Raw genomic sequence first — 25,013 nt, 5'->3', positions numbered from 1 at the left:
TTCTATGTGCACTACAGGGACTTCTCCCTTTTGTAAAAGTAAATCAAAGTTTTAATTGGGCAGGGCCAGTTTGATTAGAAGATCCTCTAGTACTGGCTAACCATGTGACTTGCTAAATGTGTATTCTAATGTTAAAATGTCTCAGCACCCATTGCTCTCAGTGTTGTCTTTAACAGTTCATTTGTCTAATTTTCTGGAAGCTGGTGCATGGTAGGAGGTGTGATATACCCATTCAATGCCATGCTGTTTGAGCCAAATGTCTAAGAGGCTGCTTCTGAAATAAGTACCATTGTCTGACTCAGTTCTTTCTGGGATTAATTTTTACCTCATTTCTCAAGGCCCAGGATAGTATTCCAGCCATTGGCATGAGGCACAGAATATATTTCCAGCCATCTGGTTGTAGGTTCCACCATAGATATCAGTAAAAATTTCTTAAAGCAAAGAGTAGTCAAGCACTGGAACAAGCTTCTTGGGAAAGTGGTTGAGTCACCATCTCTGGAGGTATTTAAAAAATGCGTAGATGTGCATTTAGGGACATGGTTTGGTGGTGGACTTGACAGTACTAGGTTAATCCTTGGATCTGATGATCTTCAAGATCTTTTTCAACATAAATAATTCTACAGTTCTGTGAGTGTAAGCACCTGACGCTTGCATTGGCATATTTGTGGGAATGTGATATCATCAATCTGCCACACTTCCCCATGTTTGTATTTCAGCCACTGTTCTCCATTAGAGAGAGGCTTTTATCTTGTCTGGCTTGCTTTATTTCAGGCCATGTGTCACATTCATGGATAATCATGGATGGTGTCCATTATTAAGTCCACCCCTCAGTCAGGAGGTGATGAATATGTTGTATTTCTTCCTTTATGGCGTGAGATATCATGGACCCATTAAGTTATAAATAGTTCACACTTATGTTATGTTATGGACACCAGTCCAGATCCACCTAATCCACTTCAGTCTTTACATCCTGACTCATCAGCTGGGATTCTCAATGTTACTCAGTGGCCTGAGTCTTGGGTATGTGACTACATGATGCACTTTTACCACAAAGTCCTCTACCCAAGCAGAAATATGCTGCCTTAATCCAGCAGTCCAGGTGGGTTTATGTCTGCTCTTGACCTACTTCAATTTCAATGCTCCCCCCCCTGCACAAAGCATCTGCCACCATCTATGAGTCTGTAGAGATAATGTACTGGCCATTTTCCCTTTCAGCAATGTCTAAAGTCTGGATAGCTTTCACAATCAGTTTTCACCTCTGATAAGTTACTAGATTCACCTTTTCGTTCAGCATTTTCTGTCATGTGTACAGGACTCCACACAGCAGCTTTCCACCTTTGATATTTTCCCAAAATATGACAGGACTCATCAGGGCATATTGTTTTCATTTTCTGTTATTTCATTTACAATGGGGCTTCTTCAGTCCACATCACCTACGTTTTTAGGCAACATTCCAAAATCTTTGCCTTCTGGCCAGTCAATGATCACTTCCAAAATTCCTGGGCCACTGGGGTTTCCTATTCAAGTGCATTGTTTAATAGGTGCGCCCCACTCACTCCACATAGCATCAGTTGCATCGTGTAGAGAATGGACTCTCCCTTTGAACATCCTGCCAAGCACTGGCAGTCAGGGTACCAAGAGGAGCTTACTTCAATACTATGTCTGAAGCAGCTCAAAATCCTTCATATGATGCCAATATTTCTTTTTCAGCTGGAGTATAGCCAGCCTTGAATCTTCAGTGTCTCTGATGCCAAAACCCTAAGAATCAACTTTGAGCCCTCCCTGGATGCTTTTTGCCAATAGCTTCAAGTAGGACCATTCTCCCCAGCTGCAGCACCTTTCCAGTATCTTGTCCTGCCCAGAGCAGCCCAAGGGCTACTGTATGTAATATTTCCTTTTCAATTTGTTCAAAGATTTGTCATTATTCAGGGCCCAAATGAAATAATTCCTCTTCCAGGTTAGTTGATAGAATGGGCTTTGTATCAGACTATAATTTGGAATAAATATTCTCCAAACCTCAAATGTCTAATAAAGCTTGTGTTTCCCTTTTGTTAATTGGTGGAGATGTAGCTGTTACTTTGTTGATCACATTCATTGGGATACAATTACATCCATCTCGCCCCTTTATTCCTAACAACTGGATCTCCCATGTAAGTCACTTGACTTTACTTTGATTTATGGCAAAACTGACTTTCAGAAGAGTTGGACAATTTTCTTCCCTTTCTCAAAAACTTCAGCTGCTGTGTTTCCCCATATGATGATGTCATCAATGTATTGCAGGTGTTCCTGTTGTAGTGCAGTATGGTTAAACCCATGGAAAATGGTAGGGCTGGATTTCCACCTCTAGGGCAGGTGTACTGGACATCCCTCTGAGTGAAAGCAAATTGTGACCTGCACTCTGCTGCCAAAGGGATTGAGAAAAACCTGCTAGTGATATTGATTGTGGCAGGCCACTTGGCTGCCTTTGATACAAACTGCCTCCAGTCCAAATTGAAGTTCTAGCCTGTCTGGCATGGCGGCACTTAGCAGCAGCATGGCTTTGTTCAAGGCACTATAAACTGTTGGTCTCCACTCTGGATCGGATTTTCAGTGGTCATATGAAACTGTTACAGGGTGGGTGAGTCCTGCTAATCCCCCCAGGGCTTTCCAGCTGACAAATTAGCTTATGCATGGGAACCAGGGGGTCTTGGTTGGTGTATTATAGGATCAGGTGGTTTCCACTTCATTTACAAGTTCTTCCCCTTCTTTCCTCCTCAGTCTGCAGCTGCCTCTCTTCCTCCTCTTGTTCTCATAGAGGGTCTGCTTTGGAGCAGTCTGCCTTGTCCACTTCTTCCTGCTGCTGACTCTTAGAAGATGCTCCTTCGTCCCTTACTAAAGCAGCTGACTTCTACTTCCAGTATTTCTTCTTGTGAAGATGATATTTGTACAGGTGCGTTCTTTGGTTCAGATGCAGTGTCTGTCACTGGGACTGGGGTAGCCAAAGTGCCTGACATGTTGTCATCAGATCCAAAGACCTTCTTGTCCCCTTGAGGGTACTAAATAGTGTTGAACAGGCCTTGCTAGGCATGGTCCAGGCCCCACCATGTTGAAGTGATTTGTTTCTCTCTGGAATTACCAGGTTGACAGCATATTTCTTCCAAATATTTTACTAGGTTTTCAGGATTCTGAACTTGTTCAGGGGTGAAATTCCAAAATATTTGAGATGCCCATTGCCTGTACTATCCCACACATCCTGCCACTATATATGCTCAGGCTCAGGGCAGTTGTCTGGGTGGTATCCCTAAAGAGTTTAAGTCTAAACAAGGCCTGAAATACAATCAGGACACATAGCAGTAAGAACATACTGGTTTGAACATCCTGACTATATTCAGAATTCTCAAGAGCTATTACCTTTTTACAAGTAATTACCTTGGAGGAGAAGGGAAAGATGTGGGAAGTGTATGCCCCACAGATTTGCTCTAGGAGGAAAGATAAAGGATGCAATTAGGAATAGTTTCCAATAGATGGCTCTAGAAGTATGGAGAAGATAACAATTCTTGATTTCAAATAGATTAGTCTCATGACCATTAGTTTTATCATATCATAAGCCAGTGTTACAAAGTATGACAACATGATAACCTTAGCCCAGCCCCCAAAGGTGATAAACAGCACAACAGGAAACATACAGAGCAAGTAAGATACTATAAAACACAACCTGAGAACAGAAAACTGTTCTGAGAGTAAATAAATCAACATCAGGATTAGCTACTATTAAACTACTAAAATGAATGCTTACAAGAAATTTGTTTTAATATACTCTAGTCAGATTTGTCATTATCTCAACCCTTCAAGCCCCATGTTGGGCACCCGGTAGGCAGCAAAACTCTAAACAGCTGCTTGCTCCCTCCACCCTCAAAAGGGTTTTTGGAGACAACTGGGAGAACAAAGAAAAATTTGTGGATGGAGAAAAAGAAAGTGCAAAAGGATGGGGGAAATATCAATAATCACGACAGAATTAGATTATACAAAATAAGTGACATACAACACAATTACTCAACACCTGCAGAACAATGCCCAGACAGCCAGTTTATATGCAGTGGCCTCCAGCCCTCTTTCTCCCTACTATATACTGAGCTTGATGTCACGTGGTATGGAATATTCCTTTGGCCAGCGGGGACCACCTGTCCCAGATGTGTCTCCTCCCAGTTTCTTGTGCCCCCCAGTCTCCTTAGTGTTGGGATGGTGCAAGAAGCTGAGAAGTCCTTGGCTTGGCATAAACTCTGCTTATCAAGAACTATAAGAGCAGTGTGCAACCAGCGTTATTCTCACTCTGAATCCAAAACAGGTATAAGAAAGAAAATTAAATCTATTGTAGCCAAAACTTATATAAAGCTATATATAACAGGTACACTATTCTAAATGACATCTATCCAATGAAGAGGGAAGTCAGATAATACCTTCCTTCAATCCAGAAGCCTTGCTACTCTTGGAGAAGTCCTGGATGCTGTGCTCTACTGTGCTTCCCAGGTGTGCTTCCCAGATTTACTTACCTTTCAGAGGACAAGGGAACCCTCACCAAAGGGTGCTGTGTCCAGGCAAGGGGAATGAAAAGCCTTGGAGAATGCGGGCATCGATCCCGCTACCTCTCACATGCTAAGCGAGCGCTCTACCACTTGAGCTAATTCCCCACCCTGCAGCCTCTGACTGAGGTCCTCTCCCCTCCCAGGCACCCAGCCCTGACCCAGGATGCCCTGAAATCAAAACCTGAGCTTCCCAGTAACCTCACTCTCATACCACCACACCTCACCCACTCACAGTTCAGCTGGACGTGACTACCGACAGGCCCAGTGGTCAGAATCAACTTCCCATGGCCAAAGTTTGCCTAAAAATGCCTTGGCCATTTATCTTCCCAAAGTCAGACAATGGCTCATGGCTGAGCAGCTCATTCTGGGGAGCCCCCTGGGCAGGACCAGAAAAAGGCAGCAGTGCCAGTGCAGGATGTGCGCCAGAGCCAAAAGATCACTCCTTCGAGCCGGAGTTGAACCAGCGACCTAAGGATGGCCGTGCAAGGGAGCCTACAGTCCTCCGCTCTACCAGCTGAGCTATCGAAGGAAGCATGTAATTTTGAAACCTCAGACATTCATCACACATTCATCCAATTATTCAAGCCTCACACCACTCCCTTGTATTTACATGACTCTCCTCTGCAGGAAATAAGAAAGACTTGGCTTATTTCACATTGCTTCTCAAGCCTACAGCCCCTGGTCAGGACAGACACATCCATGGTGGCTCACTCAAGTCAGTCATCCAGAACAGAAGCCACTATCACCATGACAAGGCAGGGACAACTGCAAGCAAAGAAGTCACTGCAGAGGTCAGAATGATGACCATGTCCCATGACTGACGGGCAGGTCCATACATTTAGGTGTAAGGTGCCAAGGTTTAGGTCAATGCAGAACATTCATATGCACATCAGGTTTGGATCCAAGGTCTCTGTACCTTGACAGTGCTATGGCTATGGCCATTACTGAGCTAGAGACCAGGACTCCTGCTTTTTAACACAGAAAGAAAGTGAAGGCCCAGATGTGAACATAAAGAGAACTCCTGTGCTGATGTTTAGAGGTGGAAACCCTGAATGAGGCCAGTGAGGGCCATTCAGGCCTATTCAGGCACTTAATGCCCACATAAGATGTAATGGTCACCATGTGAGAGAACCAGAAGCCTTCCATTATACCAGCAGATACCAATAGACTATCAGGGTCCTCTCTCTGGTCTGCCTCCGTGATTGTGTTGTCAAAGCAATCAGTTTGAATGAGTCCTCAGGGCATCTCTATGTCTACCTTCTCCTCATACCTGGTGTTGGAGATAGTTACACAAGACAAGAAAGCTGATCCAAGGAAAGCATTATCATACATTGAAAGATGCTGTTTTCTAACTGCACCTTATCTTGTTGGCATGGAAACAGTCCTTTGCTACCAAGTGTTTGAAACATTAATTCTTTTTAAATTTTCACTCTCTCATAGAAGAGAAAAAAATAGAACCTCTGCTGCTTTAACTGTGGCCTGTTGTTTTTCTTTCCTCTATTGGTCACCACAGTAAAAGGCCTAACTGTTGAATCAATAACCTCCTGATAGCCATTTTGATAAGTGCTCGCTTATTTCCCACACAGCCCTTTCTTCTTCAGGATCTGCACGAGGCCACATTCAAGAGTATCTCCTCAAAGGGCAAGTACACCTGCTTCCAAGTGTCCTGGAGGCCTTACTAGAGCTCTTTGCACTTGGTCAATGTCTGTCCTATACATGGAGGCCCAAGGCTGGGCACAATATTATAGATCCTTTCCATTATAATCAGAACAAAGAGAATCTGTTGCTTCAATTCACAGCCCATGTTGCCACGGACATAGTCCTAGATGCTGCTCTCCTCTTTGCAGCGCAGGTCCAGGGAAGGGAATGAAAAGCATTGGAGAATGCAGGCATCGATCCCGCTACCCCTCACTTGCTAAGCGAGCGCTCTACCACTTGAGCTAATTCCCCACCCTGCAGCCTCTGACTGAGGTCCCCTCTCTTCCCAGGCACCCACCCAGTCTTGACCCAGGATGCCCAAAAGCCTGAGCCTTCCTAATAAACTTCACTTTCACACAACTACCCACCAACTCATTTTCCTGTTGGAGGTGACTGCAGACAACTCCAGGGCTCAGAACCATCATCTGTCACCAAGCATTCACATAAAAATGCCTTGGCTAATCATCTTCCCAAAGTCAGATAATGGCTCATGGCTGAGCAGCTCATTCTGGGGAGCCCCCTGGGCAGGACCAAAAGGCAGCAGTGCCAGTGCAGGATGTGTGCCAGAGCCAAAAGATCACTCCTTCGAGCCGGAGTTGAACCAGCGACCTAAGGATGGCCGTACAAGGGAGCCTACAGTCCTCCGCTCTACCAGCTGAGCTATCGAAGGAAGCATGGGGACATGCCCAGGCAGACTTCACCCAGGACACACTCAGAAAACCATTTGGCTTTCATACCACCTCACATATACCTGCATGACACTGTCCAGGAGGAAAAAAGAAACACTTGCCTTAGACCCACATTACCCAGAAAATCTCATGTATACACCACCAAACCAGGGCAGACCCTGCCATGGTGGCTCATTCCAGATAAGAGGCTGGAGCAGAATGTAACACCAGGCACTGCAAGCAGGGAAGTTGGTGCAGAGGTCAGAATGATGATCATGTCCAGTGAGTGCCAGGCAGGACCTGACTGACAAGAAAAGGTTGAGGTCAAACCAGAACATCCATCTGCACATCAGTGTGTGTTTCAAGGGTCTTTGTGGCTGGACATATCCAAAGTTATGGCTCAAACTTAGCTAGTGACCAAGACTCCCATGGTGTAGCATGGAAAGAGAAATTAATGTAAACAGAGCTCCTGGACCCATGGGTGGAGATGGAGGTCCCACATGAAGTCAGTTCAGAACCTTTCAGATGTATTAGGGCAGGCAGCATCCATCCAGATGTGATGTGTATCCACAGAAGGGAGCCTACAGCCCTCACTCCACCAGCAGAGCTATGGAGGGACAAAAACAAGCTTTTCCTCTGTGACAGAGCAGCCAAAGCAATCAGCTTTGGATGAGGCCTCAGGTCAACTCTTTTCAGATCTCCAACAGCAGCCTGAGCCCAAGAATCATTGCAGCTGACTCCAGGGTTCAGCCATTTATATTACATTAACCTCCAAGTATGGAGACTGAACAGCCAGGACACCCTTCTTTTCCTGCTTGTCTGACCCAGGGAGGGAAAAAATGGAATCCTGCCTCAGTTGTGACCCACTCTCTCATTCCTCTTCCCATCACCACAGTAAAAGGTCTAACAGTTGAATCAATAACCTGACAGGCATTTGAAACCTTCTGCTTAGTTCACCCAAAGTGTGCAGTTTGTGACCACCTGTCTTTCATGTATTATAATAGAATATTTTGCGTTGAAAAGGACCTTTAAAGGTCATGCTGTCCAACTTTCCTGCTGTGGGCAACAGCTTCTTCCACTAGATGAGATAGCTGATAAAGGCCCATCCAACCAGACATGAACTTTTGCAGGGATGGAGTATTTTCAAGTTTGCTGGGCAACCTTTTCCAATGCCTCACCACTGTCATAATAAATAATTTCTTTTTACATAATCTAAATCTACCCTGTTTTGTTTAAAACCATTTCTACTTGCTCTCCCACCATAAGGTCTGCTAAAAAGTGTCTTTGTCTTTCTTATAAGCCTTCTTTATTAATTGGAAGGTTGATATTAGGTCTCCCTGGAGCCTTCTCCAGGATGAATAGTCCCAACTCTCTCAGTCTGTCTTAACAGGAAAGGTATTTCATCCCCCTGATCAGTCCTGTGTCTTTATTCTGGACCAGCTCTAACCATGTCTTTCTTATGCTGGGAACCTGTGGCCAGACTGAGCCCTCCAGGTGTGGTCTCACAAGAAGGTGATAGGGGGGCAGAATAACCTCCCTCCACCTGCTGACCATGCTACTTTTGATGCAGCCCAGCATATGATTGATTTTCTGGACTACAAAGGTACAATGCCAGCTCATGTTAAGTTTTTCATCCACCAGCACCCACAAGTTCTTCTCCACACAGTTGCTCTCAATCCATTCCTCCCTCAGAATGTGCTGATGCTGGTAATTGCCCTGATCCAGGTGCAGGACCTTGCACCAGTCTTGTTTAAGCTAATGAAGTTCACATGGACCCACTCCTTGAGGTTTTTGAGGTCCCTCTGGATGGAAGATCTTCCCTTAAGCATATAAACTACACAGCTCCCCTTATCATCTGTGAAGTTGCTGAGGGTGCACTCAGTCCCACTCACAATGGCACAACTGATGAAGATCCCAATACAATACAGACCCTTGAGGGACACCACTTGATACTGTTTTCCACTTGGATATTTAGCTATTGACTACAGTTCTTTGGATGTGGCTATCCAACCCATTCCTTATTCATTGAACAGTCCATCCATCAAAACCCAGTGTCTCCAATTTAGTGGCAAGGATGTTGTGTGGGGTGATGTCAAAGGCTTTAGCAAAGTCTAGGTCAATGATGTCCATAGCTCATTCCTTGTCCACTGAGGCAATCAGTTTATCACAGGAGGCCACTAGATTAGTCAGTCATGGTTTGTGCTTGGTGAAGCCATGTTGTCTGTCTCTAAACACCTCCCTGTCTTCACATGTCTAGACATATCTAACAGGATGATCTGTTCTGTGATCTTAGCAGGGTGACTCTCACTGCTTGGTGTTTCCTAGAGTCATTCTTTTTACCATACTTAAAAATTAGTTTGATGTATTGCTTTTCTCAATAACAGAGGACTTCACTTGAGGAGGCATAAAGGTGGGCAAGGGTATTGATCTAATCCCAAATAAACAGGAAGACTCAGATACCCCAGTTTAAATCCCTTGCTGTTCCTGGTACAGCTCCAGTTCCTGTAGTTATCTGTGCAGCCAGCTACAAATACATCCTATTAACACCAGCTGGCCAAAGGCTCCCTGGCAAAGGGCCCTGTGTCCAGGCAAGGGGAATGAAAAGCATTGGAGAATGCGGGCATCAATCCCGCTACCTCTCACATGCTAAGCGAGCGCTCTACCACTTGAGCTAATTCTCCACCCTGCAGCCTCTGACTGAGGTCCTCTCCCCTCCCAGGCACCCAGCCCTGACCCAGGATGCCCTAAAACCAAAGCCTGGGCCTCCCACTGTCACACCATCCACAACTCAATTGATCATGTTCCTACTGGTTGTCATCCCAGACAACACCAGTGCCCAAAATCACAATTTCCTGGCCGGGGTCCACCCAAAAATGCCTTGGCTGGTCAACTTCTCAAGATCAGACAACAGCTCATGGCTGGACAGACCTTTGAAGGGAAGTCCCCTGGGCAGGACCAGAAAAAGGCAGCAGTGCCAGTGCAGGATGTGTGCCAGAACCAAAAGATCACTCCTTCGAGCCGGAGTTGAACCAGCGACCTAAGGATGGCCGTACAAGGGAGCCTACAGTCCTCCGCTCTACCAGCTGAGCTATCGAAGGAAGCATGGGGACATGCCCAGGCAGACCTCGCCCAGCACTTTTCCCAATCCAGAGAGTACCATCATGCCTCTAATTACCACATCCTTCTTCAAACAGCCTCAGCTGAGACATCACAGAACCCATCAGTCATGCAAACCACAGAAATGCTCCATAAGATCCTTGGATGTTAGTTTCTATGATGAACTTCCTCACGGCCACACAGAGCTTACCTTTATACCGCTGTATTTTTCCTTGATTCCCTTTCACTATGCTGTCTTCAGCCCTCTGCTCAAGCATAAGAAGAAACAAAATGATAGCCATTTCTCTGTTCTGTAACAAGTGTTGGAACATCATGTGTAAGTCCTCTAAACATCTCTTTCTGCAAACTGAAAGCACCTACTCTCCTCAGCCTGTCTTTAAAGAGAATTCAGTGAGATTCTTTGTGGTCCTCCAGAGTTTGCTCTATACCATAGATGTCCTTTTCCTGTACTGGGCTTGATACTTGAGAACTGTCCAGCAAAGAGGGAGAAGATCAATTCTTCTGCCAAACTGCCCATAGTAGTCTTAATACAGCCCTGTCGCTAAAAGACATGGAATGATTCACACGACCATGTCTCAGTGGTATGACAGAAAAAGAAGTAACTTTATTTTCTGACTCCAGTATTTATAGGTTCTTGACAATGACCAGGGATTGGATAATTAAGTTACCACTTTCCCAATCACACTGGTCATGAGAAATGTCCATCAAAAGATGTTTCTTAGAAGGAATGTGTAAACACCTTTTGTTTATAGTTACTTTCCTGGGAAAGTAACTAAAACTGTGAAAACAAGATCAGAAGGTTTAGTTTTCAGGGTGACACAACCCTAAATGTCATCCTCCTCTGTAAATCCAGGACACACCATGTATGTTCCCACAGGCCCCAGAGAATAGATGGACCCCTGACAAATGACCCTGTGTCCAGGCAAGGGGAATGAAAAGCACTGGAGAATGCGGGCATTGATCCCGCTACCTCTCACATGCTAAGCGAGCGCTCTACCATTTGAGCTAATTCCCCACCCTGCAGCCTCTGACTGAGGTCCTCTCCCCTCCCAGGCACCCAGCCCTGACCCAGGATGCCCTAAAACCAAAGCCTGAGCCCCCTGTAATCATTACATTACATTACATTAATATGTAATAATTCACTCTCACACTACCAGACACTCACTCACATTCCTGTTGGAGTTGACTGCAGACAACTCCAGAGCCCAGAACCACCATCCCCTGCTCAAGGGTTCACCCAAAAATTCCTTGTCTGGACATCTTCCCAAGCTCAGGCAAGAGCTCATGGCTGGACAGACCTTTGAAAGGAATCCTCCTGGGCAGGTCCAGAAAAAGGCAGCAGTGCCAGTGCAGGATGTGTGCCAGAACCAAAAGATCACTCCTTCGAGCCGGAGTTGAACCAGCGACCTAAGGATGGCCGTGCAAGGGAGCCTACAGTCCTCCGCTCTACCAGCTGAGCTATCGAAGGAAGCATGAGGATATACTACTCACATCCTCTGATACTTCATAGTGTTGTCATATTTGACCCTATAGAACATACTTCCCTGTCTTCAAAATATTGCTATCCTTGTTCAAAAGCACCCTCATCAGACCTATCCCTGTGCCTGATCTCACTTTTCAGTCTAAGCCTCCCACTGACAGAGTCTTGAGTTGATTTCACTGATTTCATTTCCATAGTGCCTTATCCAAAGCACATTTATCCATCTTGTGGGATAGCTGTTTCTCTGTTTGTTGTCACTTTTCTCTCTCAAACTTGCTTGCTGTTGTGGAGGGCTGCAGTGGGCAGTGATCCTAAGGTGGTGTAGGAGAAGGCCATTCACCATGAAAAAAATATTAATGTATATAAACCCATGGTTTTGGCATAGGAAGTAGCCTACAAACTACTTTTTTATTTTCACTCCCTACTTTTTTAGTCTTTTTTTTTTTTTTGTCATGATGAACCCTCTTTATTCTATAACTGGAATGTCACTTTTCCAGAGACCCACAGGTACCCACAGTACCATATAGGTAACACTCATATGAATTGCACTAATATCTAGATCTTTCTCCCACTGTTAAATCATCTCCAATTAGTATAAGTCATCTTAGTGTGCAGAGTTGTTTTGATAATGTACTCTTTAGCGAGAACATTTGTCCCAAAATCAAAATAAGAACATAGGTTATCTTTTGTTAATTGCTGAAAGCAATCCTGTTAGTAGTCTAAAACAATACTAGGTAAAGTGAGAGTGCAACTAATGTGTTCCATATTTTTAAAACTACATTCTGTTCAAATTCTTATTTTTTATAAGATTGTTTGGAATGTTGGTCAGACAGAAGGTGTCTTTGGGTCTTTGGGAAAATAAAGAAAGGCTGGAAATTCATTGTCCCATGCCTGCAAACATACATGGGCTTTCAGAAGTAATACTTCTCCTTTTTTTTCTTTTTTCTTTTTTTTTTTATTTTTTTTTTTTCCCTAATTGCTGGGGCTTGTTTTCAGGTAAGAAAAAGGATAGATTGCATAATTTACTTAAATATTTGGATGACACATAATGTCATTAGTCATGCAAGACTTAGCTTGTTTTTTCAGTTCTCATATTTAATTTTTTATTGTGTTTAGGGCACAGTTAAACATGACCAAGCGTTTGTGTTTAAGGTGCAATATGTACAGTACATTAAATATGACTGAACACAACCCTATTCATACTATTAGACACATGTTTAGAGAGTTATTTATGACCTATGATTCTGTGACTTAACAGAATTGACAAGATTGTTCCCAGGAAGCTGTTCCCAAGCTCATATCAGTCTTGATATCAGCAGAATGTCTTCCAGGCAGGAACTATCATCAGGAACAAAGCAGTTACTTTTTACTGGAGGACTAACCTGTACTAGGACTTCAAAAGGAAATCTATTAGGACTCCACTCTCAGGTTAAATTTTTTAGAGGAAGTGTAGGCACACTGCCTTCACACCACAAATACTAATTTTTGTCAGAGCAATTATGGCTAGCTCTCAAAATATTTGGAGACAATATTTACAAAATGAAGCATAGCTTTGCTGTGATTGAATCAGCTTAAAACACTACTAAATCTCTTTTGATGCCACTAGAGGTCAGCACTAGTCATTAAATAAATGTCCTGGAGCCTGCAGTTCTTTAGAGGGAGTGGTGATTTTTGAAAATATATACTTCTGTCTATGCTTGTTTTGCAAGTGTGTGTGAGCTCACACCACCAGCGCTTCAAGATGGTTGGAAGCAAACCCCTTCGTCTCGATGCTGTGCTTCCCCTGCTCTGTGAGCCAAGAGTCACACACTCTAGTTTTCAACTCTACCTGTCTTCAAATGCCATAGTGCTGAGTACACTCAGGGGGAAAAAGCAGTGTCAAACCCTGCCCTAGTAAAGGCTTCCAATGGCATAAGCAGCCCAAAGTAGTTGACAATACTCCATTCTCATGCCACACAGTGATTACTGCATTTAGCTCTGGCCACCCCAAAGTAAGAAGGACATGTCCCTGCTGGAGCTAGTACAGAGAAGAGACACAAGGATGATCAGAGCTGAGAGAGTGGCATTGTTTGGCCTGGACAAGAGAAGGCTCCAGGGAGACCTTAGAGCACCTTCCAGTACCTAAAGTGGTCCTGCAAGAGAGCTGTAAAGGAACTTTTTACCAGGGCATGAAGTGATAGGACAAGGGCAATGGCTTTAAACTAAAATGGAGTACGTTTAGATTAAATATTAGGAAGACATTCTTTACTGTGAGGGTCATGAGACACTGAAACAGCTTGCTCAGGGGAATTGTGGATGCTCCATCCCTAAAGGTCTTTAAGGCCAAGCTGGATGGGGCTTTGAACAACCTGGTCTAGTGGAAGTTGTCCATCCCCATGGTGGAGGGGCCAGACCTAGATGATCTTTAAGGCTCCTTCCAACCCTAACCACACCATGACCCTATGAAAATAACTATTCTATGATGGTTCCTATGATGATCCCATGACAATCGCCTTAACTGCTTTAACATTGTCTCAGAAATGCAGCAGTGGGGAATTAGGCCAAAAGACAGGCACTTGAAACCGGGATTAACTCATTAAGCTTTCCCACCTTGTACTTCAGAAAGATGCTTCTCTTCTATTGCAACTCCTAACTGTGTTCTCCATCATCACTGTCTGGGCTTCTGCAAACACAGACACTGTTTACAACATTTTAATGTAACTACTATTGATAGGCAATTGAACACAGAACTTCCTTTGCTATGAAGAAAATAATGTTGCCTGGATAAGCAGTGTGATCATCATGTTTTTAAACAACCTTTAAAAAATCTTTATCTTTGCTAAAACCTGCTAAATTATGCAAATGAGTTGGCAATCATAATGCAACAAATGCCTGTGATTTATTATCGTGTTGCAATCTGTGCTTTCATCATATATCACTGTCTGCTTAACACAGTAGCTGACTAGGTATCAATACACAAAGTTCATTCTCAGTGTAATAGGCACACCTCTTTCATCAAAACTTTCATATTTGTTACCTTTGTGTCACTTTTCTTCCACTGAGTACATTAGAGCTGGAAAAAAGAAGGCTGAACACAGTTCAGAATCATTATAACTAGATGAAAATATTTTTTGTAATGTTTTTTGTCTGTATACATGCACACATACAGATGACTTATTTTCCCTCTGTTTTGTTGTTTTTTGTTGTTTGTTTGTTTGTTTGTTTTTGTGTGTCTCACATTTAAGAAAACTGGCTCTGAAATATCATCCTGACAAAAATCCAGACAATCCAGAGGCTGCAGAAAAATTTAAAGAGATCAACAATGCTCATGCAACCCTGACTGATCTGTCCAAGCGAAACATATATGACAAGTATGGATCATTAGGGCTCTATGTGGCGGAACAGTTTGGTGAGGAAAATGTTAACACCTACTTCATGCTCTCAAGCTGGTGGGCAAAGGTAAGCTGTTATCTTCTTTTGGAAATAAAATGTTACAATGCATACTGAAAATTACGTATACAAGGAACTCCCTTAAAAACATGATCTCTATAGGCTTAAGAAATAGTACTCTAAAGTAAGAACTTAATAAAACAATATTATCTGGAAAATTGACAGTGGCAGAATGTAACAAAGGCTCAGAATAGCACTAATATAGAAAGTTTTCTCTTTTTTTAACCTGGTGTGTAATTATAGTACATGTTTTGTAACACTTTCAGACATTAATTAGATTTGAATCTAGTGCTCCAGGTTAATTTTGACTTTCTTTTCTGTAATGACTAAATAAAAATGACTCATTATTCAAAAACAATAAGCCCCATTTATGTGACAACCAATTAATAAGTTATTACAGTACAAATTTAGCTGTCTTTTTTGCTATTTATAGCATACAACATAAGTAAGCAATAATAATACATAACACTGTGATTACGGCATTATACACGTGCCATAGTGACAGAGTGAGAGAAAGGAACTCAAAGAAAAGGTTAGAAGAGTGGAATGGAGGAAGAGAGTAGAATGGAAGAGAATGATACATCAAAACTCTGCATATTGCTCAAGAAAAAAACCGTAATGGGCTGTTCTAGTGTTGAAGGAGTTGGGTTCATTTCTTCCCTTACCACACTGTTGTCTTCTGATGTTTGCATATATCAAATTCAGGTGTTTCTCCAAATACTGAAATGTTACAGATATGCAACAAAGAGAATTGGAAATGTGCCACATCCATGCAGTCCCCACCTGTTTCCAGCCACAGAAGCACAGAAAAGCACTCTGCTGGACTGTGCTGGAATACATAGGAAGATGATCTGTACTGTTTGAAGCAAGCATGCGATGACAGTTTTTATCTGAGAACTGTGAAACACAGATTTCTCTGTTCAGCAAGGAACAGGCCAGTGCTGCATTGCCCCACATTTCCCTTTTAAACTGGGAAGTTATATGGGCACTTTGGGGGTCTGAGAAGCCATAATCTGACTTCTGAATCAGGATGAGGCAGAAGTTGCTCAAATGCAGAACAGTGGATGAAACCAATGAGTAAAGTACTGGGATTTAAATTAAACTTGCAAAGGTGCTGCCCCTCAGAGGCTGGTTGGAGGCTTCCTGCTTGCAGCTGCTGTAGCTGCCTCCTGCTGCAGGCTGGACACCCCACCATAGCTGCTGTCATCTCCTGATGGATCATTCCCCCTTCTTCTGCCTCTTTGTCACAGCTAGGTGGCCTTAGCTGAGAGGGCAACAGTGTTGACTCCTTTAACAGTTTTTGGCAAAAGAAGGTTTTCTTTACTGTTTCTTTTTTTTTTTTTTTTAGCTTCTATTTTTCTTTTATTTGGTGATCTTTAATGGAGATTTTATGGAGTACAAAATCCTCTGGGGTCATAAAATCAGGTACAGAAATAACTACTGTGATTTTGACTCATAAAGAGAGCAGTGGGGAGTATGGAGAGAAGCTAATAAGTCCCTAACAACTAAAGGAGAAATGTGAGGATTGCTTCAAGCAAGCTGTATCCCAGAGGTGAGACAAGACATGCTGAAGAGCAAAGTAATCACTGCTTCCTGGTTTTCAAGAATTTTGTACAAAAATCCAAAATATGTATGTAGAGTCATTTGAAGATTATCACAGGTGGTCTCTCTATGTCTCCCCCAATCCAAAATCCTGCCACCCCCAAAGTATAAAGAGACCACCATGTGATTTTGTGATTCTATTTTTGCAAGAGGAGCTCACTATTTCTCATTTGTTTTTAACTCGAGCACAAATGGCTCAATTTGAAATTTTTATATTGGTCATCATAATACTATTTGAGTCTCTGGCATCATCTGCAGATGACCTCTGAACTCCTGATTTCCTCCATTCTGGTGGAGGACAGTAGGGACCACAGCCTTGGCTTGTTACCTTCTTCATTGACTGCAAACATTCCTCTTCCCACCACACCCATACTGGGAAAATCCAAGTTGTGAGGAGTTTTATCATTAGCAGTAGGGAAACTCAAATGAAAGGGGAAATGAAAAATGAAATTTACTGTTCTTTTTCAGAGTGCTAGAGTTTTTAGCAGGCATATTAAACTGGGAACATACAGACATGGGTAATGGGAACTCAAATTGCTTTTCCACTGGCAGGTATAGGGGTTGTTTGTTTAACTGTTTTAGCAAAAACTAATTTACCCTCTACCATGAAGACTGTTTATTGATGACTTCAATAAACTGAGTTTTGATTTAACAATTATGATAATGTAAGTACAAGAAATGTTGAAACATTAAAGGTTTCATGAATAAACTCAATGTGTTTTCCCCTGTATACACTTTCATTCTGTATTCTGTATACACTTTTCATTTTTTTTTCATTCTATACATTGTGGTGATATATTTTCCATAATGGCATAAATGATAAACAGATAACTTATTTTAGGGATTATAGCACCATTTCAGGTGACTATTAGAAGGAAAGCATTTTAAGACAAAAAATTAGAGTCCTTCTTTTCATTTAAAACCACCTTGCTCACTCTAGATACATGCTTACATTAATATTAGGCATAGAAATAGTCTTATTACCTTCAAAGATGATCCACTCAGCCCCCACTAACGTTAGCTCAGACATGCATACGTAATATTATTTGCATAGCTCCACTGTCAAAGTTTGACGATATCCTGACATTTGTGCTTACTTTCTTCCTCAGCAGCATGTAGCCTTAGGAATACAACAAATAGTTAGCAAAGGGCATACTGGATAACTATAATGTGAAAGCCTAGCTGTACCTCCAATCCATATATACCTGGTGGCCACAAAGCTGTGCTGCTTTTATCTACATATTCAGAGAATCATAGAATGGTTTGGTTTGGAAGGGACCTTAAAGATCATCCAGTTCCAACCACCCTACCATGTGCAGAGAGACCTCCTACTAGACCAGATTGCTTAGAGATCCATTCATCCTGGTCTTGAACATCCCCAGGGATGGGGCACTCATAATTTCTCAGGACAACCTGTTCCAGTGCCTCATCACCCTTACAATGAGGAATTTCTTCCTAATATCTAATCTAAATCTACCCTCTTTCCATTTATTTCTACACATCAGCTTTGACTTGCTCTCCAGGAATGTCACTGGTTTTTCTTTGTTCTTATACTACTATGTCCATGAAGAGATGTCCATGGAGATTTTTTCTGTGTCACGAACATCTCCAGGTAGTCCTGGATCTGCCTTGGGTCAGGAGCCAGGCTGCTGTCATGTCCCCATGGAGCACAGAGTGGCAATGCCATCCTGAGCCTACAGGTCCCATTGCTGTGATGCAGCATGCACTTCAACATCTGGGGAGCTGCACTGTGAACCCAGGCATTGGCTTCATGTGAAGGAAGAAAGCTCTATAAATTTAAATTTTCTGGCTCTTGACTCTTATTATTTCCGGTCTTAGCCCCAGGCAGTTGTGTTGTTTCTCCTGAAGCTTCTGTACTTTGTGCCATGGGGACAAGAGTGAGCAAAGGTGGGAACTTCTTGTTACCTGAGTGCCCAGATCAAGAAACCATAGTCTGAGGACTATAATTAAGGAGCTGTCATCTATGTGGTCCTGCACAGGTTAATGGGGAGAGAGAGAGAGAGAGAGAGACACTCACAATGGGCAATTCAAATACTCTTATGGTTGAATCTCCCCCTGGAAGAGTTTTTAATTTCTCTTTGACTGTGTGGGGAATCCATAGCAGCTACAGTTCTAAACTGGATGCCTTAGTTCAGTGCCCAAAATTATGCTGGATGCATCTGGCTCTTTGCTTCTTTTTCTCTCAGCTTTGTTATTGACAAGAGCTTGCCAGTAAATAAGTGTTTGCAAAAATGATCTTGGGCAAATGAGTCATTTTAAAGATAGAAATGAGTCATTTTAAGGTGGGTGGGGTTTTACATACTGCCTGGAGGATTTTTCTGAGGGCCATCAGCAGAACAACAGAGTTTGCAATGTTGAGTATGTGGGGGCCTGTTGGTTGGTGTCTTCTTTGTGGATGTGGTCCTTAGTGACAAGTAGGAACTTGTGGGTGAGAAGGGCTTTGGAAGATCTGGCCATTGATCAGGCACTGGGAAATCAGGTAGACTCCTCTGAGTGCCAAGCACTTAGGAACCAGAGTTCCTCTGACATTCTGCCTTCAGCTGTAAGAGACAGCCACAAGTCTGAGGAAGGTCACTGCTGATAGGATTTTCATCCCTCTCTGTTTAACCCAGGGCCTGTTTGCAGTCTGTGGTTTGCTGACGGGCTGTTACCTCTGCTGCTGCCTCTGCTGCTGCTTCAACTGCTGCTGTGGAAAGTGTAAACCGAAGGCACCTGACGGGGAGCAGCAGGAGTTTTGTGTGTCTCCAGAAGATTTGGAAGAGCAAATTAAGAATGACATGGAAAGAGGTGTGTATTGTAGGAGCTTACCATGTGGCAAAGCTGTTCAAAACAATCTTTAAAGCCAGAACCAGATGTTCTGTTCACAATGCTGAGGCTGCTTCCAGACTTCAGTGGAGACATGCCAATTCACTCTAGCTAAGACCACAACCCAGCAAACTTCACAAATTATGTATTAATGCAAAACCAAACTTATAGGACTTAAAACTAAATATCTCCTGTATCTCTTATGAGATACTTACACAATAAAAATATTATAGCTTATTTTAAGAGACAATGTTCACCTTGCAGCCCCCATGCCCATGTTGCTTCTTATCCTAGATCCTATACTCATATATTAGACTCTGCTGGACTGGTGCCGTCACATCTGATTGGCCTGAATAAATGGTCATTCAGACTTTAGTTCTGCAAACTTTATCCCTGCTTGTGGTGGGTATTGTACCCATTTAAGAGAAGGCTTCAAGAAAAGATGCAAGGTTTCCAACAGTAAGGTTGTGCAGTAACCCAGGAGAGTCTGCATGGGAGTTGCCATGGTCCTGTCCCTCTGCCATCCAGGCCCCAAGCTGCTCACTTTCTTCTGCACTGGCAGTAGCAATTGTACCTTACCCAGGCCTTGGATAAAATCCAGGTGTAAACTAAGCCTCTCAAAAATGTGTGTAGTTCCTGGCCCATTTAATTCTCTGATGTGCTACATGGTGGAGTAGGCAAGTGCTAACTCAGGGGCAAGAGGAACAGGGAACTTAGGAGCCAGGAACATGGGCCTGTGGCAGCAGGTCAACCTCTTTTTTGGCTTTGCTGATTCCCCCAGCTGTACATTCAGGTTTTGGATGTGCCAAGGGATGATGGAGGTGCATTCCTAATTTGGCACTAGCATGGGATACATGCTTTGAACAACGAGGTCTGTCCTAGTGTGCCAAAGAAGGGTAGTTTTGCCTTCATATTCAGGGGAAGTAGAAACATCTCAAACTGGATAGATATGAACAGGGTGAGAGATGCAGTGGGTCCTGCTCCAGCAAAAAGAACCCAAGACACGAGGGAAAGACCGAGAACACTTTTCTATAAACTAGAAATACTTTTTATATTAACTATGATTAAGGATATGGGTTTTTTATGAGGAAGGACCTAAAAAGTCGGCTCACTCTTTTTCCCTTCCATTGTTATGGAAGATCTTATACTGTTATATTCTTACATTTATTATGCTTAAAATAGCACTGCCAGATTGCAAATGTCATGTTCCCTTAGCAGCAAGAAATTTTTCCCCCCCAGCTTTTCACACAAATTTACCCTTCCATAAATATGTAACAAAACACTTGTAGTAGTTGAAACAAACGCTATTTTTATAACTGTTACGCCAACGTGTGGTGGTGTTTTTAAATTGATTTTGCCTAGAGGCATATCAAGGTAAACACAGTCAGCTTAAAAACTGATCATACTTGATCAGTCTCTGCAAAGTCAGTAAAAACTACAAGTAAAAACTTTATAACCATAAAATTAATAATAATAATAATAATAATAATAATAATAATAAACCATACCTTATTTGAGACAAATCTAATAAACTCTATGACACTAGGCACCTGAAAAGTGCAAATCTAAAATGGGTCTTGCTCTTCATGAGTCTATGATACTAAAGCCAAGTTTGAAGTAGAAGGATGGACTTTGAAGAATCAGTATGATTAATTTCTGCCCATTTTGTTAATATTTTTTTTTAAATTTAGTTTATTTTTAATTTTAATTCTCCCTCAAAATCCAGCACAAAATTCCCCAGTGGCAGAAAAATAATGGCTCTGTCCTTCTGGCACAGGTACCAGAAGATATTGGTATTCATTAATTTTAGGCCCCTTGACATCTCTTTACTCCCACCAAGTCCCACTGAGACCAATTTTAAAAATTAATTTTAAATGTTTAGCAAAGTACCAGTCTGAAAAATTAACATAATGTGGAATTTCATTTTTTAAGTATTTGGAAGACAATACTAAACATATAGGTAGGGTCTGAAGAAAACTAGATATTTATACTTTTCCTACCCTCCTCTCTAGTCTTGCTACAGTTTCCTCCTAGTCAAAACCAGCAAGTCTCAGTAAAGTAGAATTCTCTTTATTTTAGAAGAGAACAATGTATAAGGAATAAAAATAAAAGCTTTATGATACAGGGTAACACGAGCATCTTTTCCGCAGTTGAAAGTAAAACACACAATGCATTTAGAAAAAAAAAATAAAAATTACAACCAGACCAAAGTGTGCTTCCTCCCTTCCTTCTTTCCTTGTCACCCCAGCTTCAGGCATGCTGACCAGAAAGACACAGCTGACTTTTAGAATAGCAAAGACTGTGCATTTTTGAATGTTGAGCCATATAAATTAATACTCATGCCTTCCTTTAGGTAAATAATAGAAATTTTCCTGTATGTAATTCAGAAACAAACTGTAATCACGTGTGCAGCAGATTTAGTTTTGGAAAAGGAGATTCTATTAGGATCCAAGTTCTTTGCATGCCCTCTAAGCACATACTGAGCATTCTAGCCAGTAATTAATTTCTTTGCTTCCTGCTGTCTCCAGCATCTACAGTATTGCTAACCAGAACTTCTTGCTGAGGTCAAAATGTAGATTTTCAAGCCAATCAGTCATTGCTTTTCTGAGGAATGCATCATTGATAAAGCATCACAATTCCTGATGCTAAAAACCTCTGAGACTGAGCCCTTAGCATTTGTGCTCAGTGGGAGCTGCCTGGTGCTGTCTGTACTGCTCAAGAGTTGAGTTTTAGACTTCAACTATCAAACTGTCATGACTATAATAATTTTTCAGTTCTTCACATGTCTTATTCACAAAATTAAGGCTTTATACAGTTTATTTCATTCCTCAAACTAACATAAAACATAATTATTAGTGAAAAAGAAAGAGCTGAGGCCAAAGATTCAGTGATCCATTTCCTAAAATGTAAGAGAAAAGTGAGTTGCCTCTATAATCAACACAATCATGCCAAAGGCTTAAATTCTGTTGAAATGCTATTTCTCTAGAAACAGAGAATTTCTAGGGGAAATCATATTCCTCTAGAAGAAGGTTTTAGTCAAATAAATTTGACTAGCTCTAGTGCTCAGCTAGTTCAATGTCTTCCTTGAGAGCCTTGTTTTACAGCATGTACCTCCAGGGGTAACATGACCATCAGAACTAAAGGAAATTAGGGGTTTGCAAGCCCTGGCACACACGTAGCTTACAAGGATTTCTCCTCACAACTATTGATTTGTACCAGAATACTCTGACATAATATGGAGCAGAAGACCAAAAATTAAATGTTATATTTGGGTTATTACATTTTAAACATGACATTTTTTAGTGTCTCAGATCAAACATGACATTAGAAAGATGCAAGATAAGGTAATATTGGTATCATGCCATGATGTTACAGGTAACCTGTCAAAATGCACTGGCAGAGGGAAGTACCACTCGCTTGTCTGCAGCACAGACACGTGCAACACTTCATCACTTTCCCACACGCATGGAGCAGGTTGACAGATTTTGCTTCCACTGAAGCTGAGGGCAAAATTTTTGTTAACTTTTATGTTCCTGGAGGAGGTGGCATTGGAATTTGGATTGCCTTTGTACTTCAGGCTGTAATGATGCACTCAAAGCAGTTTGGCAGGTCTGTTCTCTCCTGTTCAGTTATCATTGTAAGAACAAAGCAAGGCATTTCTAGACCAACTTTTATTTTACAGAAAATGAATTCTGAGAGAGAAAAAAAAAAAAGAAAAAGAATAAAAGAACCTGAGTAGAAAAATACTTTCCCAACTCAGATGCAATAAGTTTTTATCACTTCATTGTCTCCTCCACACTCCATATGATACAAATGTAGGCGAACAGTGAGCAGGAGCTATCTATAGAAAGCAGTTTAAACTGTGAATTCTGCCTCACCTCCATTCTGCAGCTTGCCATTAGCAGACTATATTTGTACAGTTTATTATGCCATGGGTCTCTGTTCTTCTAAAAATCCCTATCATAAATTTGAGAAGGGTGCAAGCAGCAAAATGCTTGGTGAGGGTGTCAGCTAAAAGCCATCTGCAGATCAGCTGGAGGCAACGTGACAGATTTGCAGTGGGTCCTGTTCTGTTGCACACCTGGGTATCACAGCAAAATGAACTGCTAATCTCTGCCCTCCATCAACAATCTTACAGAAAATGAACAACTTGGAGGCAGAAGTGGGTGGGAAGGAATGCTGCTCAAAAATCTAGAAAACACACAGCAACTTAAAAATGGATCGGAACTGCCAAACTAATATGAGCCTGAGCTGAGCTCAAAGCATTAATTACTCACATACTTTTAGAAGTTATGAAACATGTCTGCCTTTGACCTTGTGTCTAAATATGGAATTGCCCATACAGAGAAGCTGCTTGGCATTTAATCATTCTTGCCTTTCACCTTGACAGAGTCAAAGTTGTTCTGCCCCCACTGAGTGGAAGCCGTATGGCACGCAATTAGATTCCTGCTCTGGGTTAAGTTACTCCTGTACATTACATCTTTTGCCCATGATTCATCCCATCAACTGTCATGTAAACAGAAGGAAATGTCAGATGAGATTTTTTCCCTGAACATTTGGTCATTTGGCAGAAAAAGTCATAATTTGTATTCAATTACTGTGAAAGCTATGTTAGTATCAAGATATAGATAGTCCAAAGTTTTTCATATGAAACACTTCACTAAGGTGGCTGAACTTGTAAAACTCAGTCTATGAGAATTGAGTATTTCTCTCCCTCCCAAAAACATGCAGGTTGGAAAGAGGCCCAGGAGAAGGGCAACCAAACCTTTTTTTTTATCAGATGGAACACAGTAGCCATCAAGGAAATCTGTAAAGACTTACTTCTACTTTCCTCCACTCTACAACAAATGCATTTTTTATAGATATATTGGAAAAGCAAACATAGCAGTAAGGATTTATATAGTGACAATATAAAGTTTTGGTAGTTCCAAATTCATTAAAATAGTAATCCCAGAGCCCTATTGCACATACATTACATAAGACTTCAAATTCAATTTAGCATTTTTATTTAACTAGCTGGCTTTCAGGGTATATATGATTTCTCTCCTCTCAAGTGTATTACTATTACTGCTCACGCACTTTTTCCTTTTAATTCCCCTCTTTCTTTACTGCTAACTCTGCCTTCTTCAAGACTCATTTCTGTCCCATTCTCACAAACACTGTCAAGGTTAGTGCTTGCTGACTCACAACAGCACTGATTGTATTCAGCCATTTGTAGGAACAGCCACTTGCTATTAGAACAGGCAGGAACCTTTAGCCTGCAAGCTCTGCAAAGCACAAGGTACATCAAATGTCCAGTCTAACAGCAGCAGGAGCAACACCCAGAAATCTGCCACTGTATGAGAAGTAGGAGTAAGAGCATTTGTAGGTTTGGTGTGGGCAGTGACACCTTACTAGTACTCACACAGCTGTCTATGAAACCAAATTGAGCTGTAACCGGAACAGCAAATGAAATGTTCTGGTGCTAAAAAGAAATCTGACTTTGGTAGCAAATGAAGGGTTCTTAAAGTAATCTTTGTTGTCCTCTCCAATTTAGATGGAGAAACTCCTATTACGCTTCAGCCGACTAACGTAACTGAGAAGACACAACTGATTGGGGACAGCCATCGGAGCTATCGCACAGAGTCCTAG

The 25,013-nt window shown here is 42.0% G+C and overlaps 1 protein-coding gene and 5 non-coding genes across 6 annotated transcripts in view; 1 reads left to right on the top strand and 5 right to left on the bottom strand.

Moving 5' to 3' along the window:
• The window catches only part of DNAJC5B (DnaJ heat shock protein family (Hsp40) member C5 beta), a 32,369-nt gene extending 7,356 nt beyond the window's left edge, over positions 1-25,013 (top strand). The window contains exons 2-4 of the mRNA XM_005517120.1: positions 14,750-14,963; positions 19,190-19,364; positions 24,919-25,013. Of these exons, the coding sequence (XP_005517177.1) occupies positions 14,750-14,963; positions 19,190-19,364; positions 24,919-25,013 (484 nt within the window). The remainder of the gene's footprint in view (positions 1-14,749; positions 14,964-19,189; positions 19,365-24,918) is intronic.
• TRNAA-AGC (transfer RNA alanine (anticodon AGC)) lies at positions 4,595-4,667 on the bottom strand. Its single transcript has one exon. It is a non-coding gene; the product is annotated as a tRNA-Ala (tRNA).
• On the bottom strand, positions 5,003-5,091 carry TRNAY-GUA (transfer RNA tyrosine (anticodon GUA)). The gene is given in 2 exon segments: positions 5,003-5,038; positions 5,055-5,091. It is a non-coding gene; the product is annotated as a tRNA-Tyr (tRNA).
• TRNAY-GUA (transfer RNA tyrosine (anticodon GUA)) lies at positions 6,842-6,930 on the bottom strand. Its single transcript is given in 2 exon segments — positions 6,842-6,877; positions 6,894-6,930. It is a non-coding gene; the product is annotated as a tRNA-Tyr (tRNA).
• Positions 9,938-10,026, bottom strand: TRNAY-GUA (transfer RNA tyrosine (anticodon GUA)). The gene is given in 2 exon segments: positions 9,938-9,973; positions 9,990-10,026. It is a non-coding gene; the product is annotated as a tRNA-Tyr (tRNA).
• Positions 11,425-11,513, bottom strand: TRNAY-GUA (transfer RNA tyrosine (anticodon GUA)). Its single transcript is given in 2 exon segments — positions 11,425-11,460; positions 11,477-11,513. It is a non-coding gene; the product is annotated as a tRNA-Tyr (tRNA).

Source organism: Pseudopodoces humilis, chromosome 1, assembly GCF_049639895.1.
Source record: "Pseudopodoces humilis isolate 2021_Gansu_Grassland_sample_001 chromosome 1, ASM4963989v1, whole genome shotgun sequence".
NCBI lineage: Eukaryota > Metazoa > Chordata > Aves > Passeriformes > Paridae > Pseudopodoces > Pseudopodoces humilis.
This window is presented reverse-complemented; position numbering and strand designations above follow the sequence as displayed.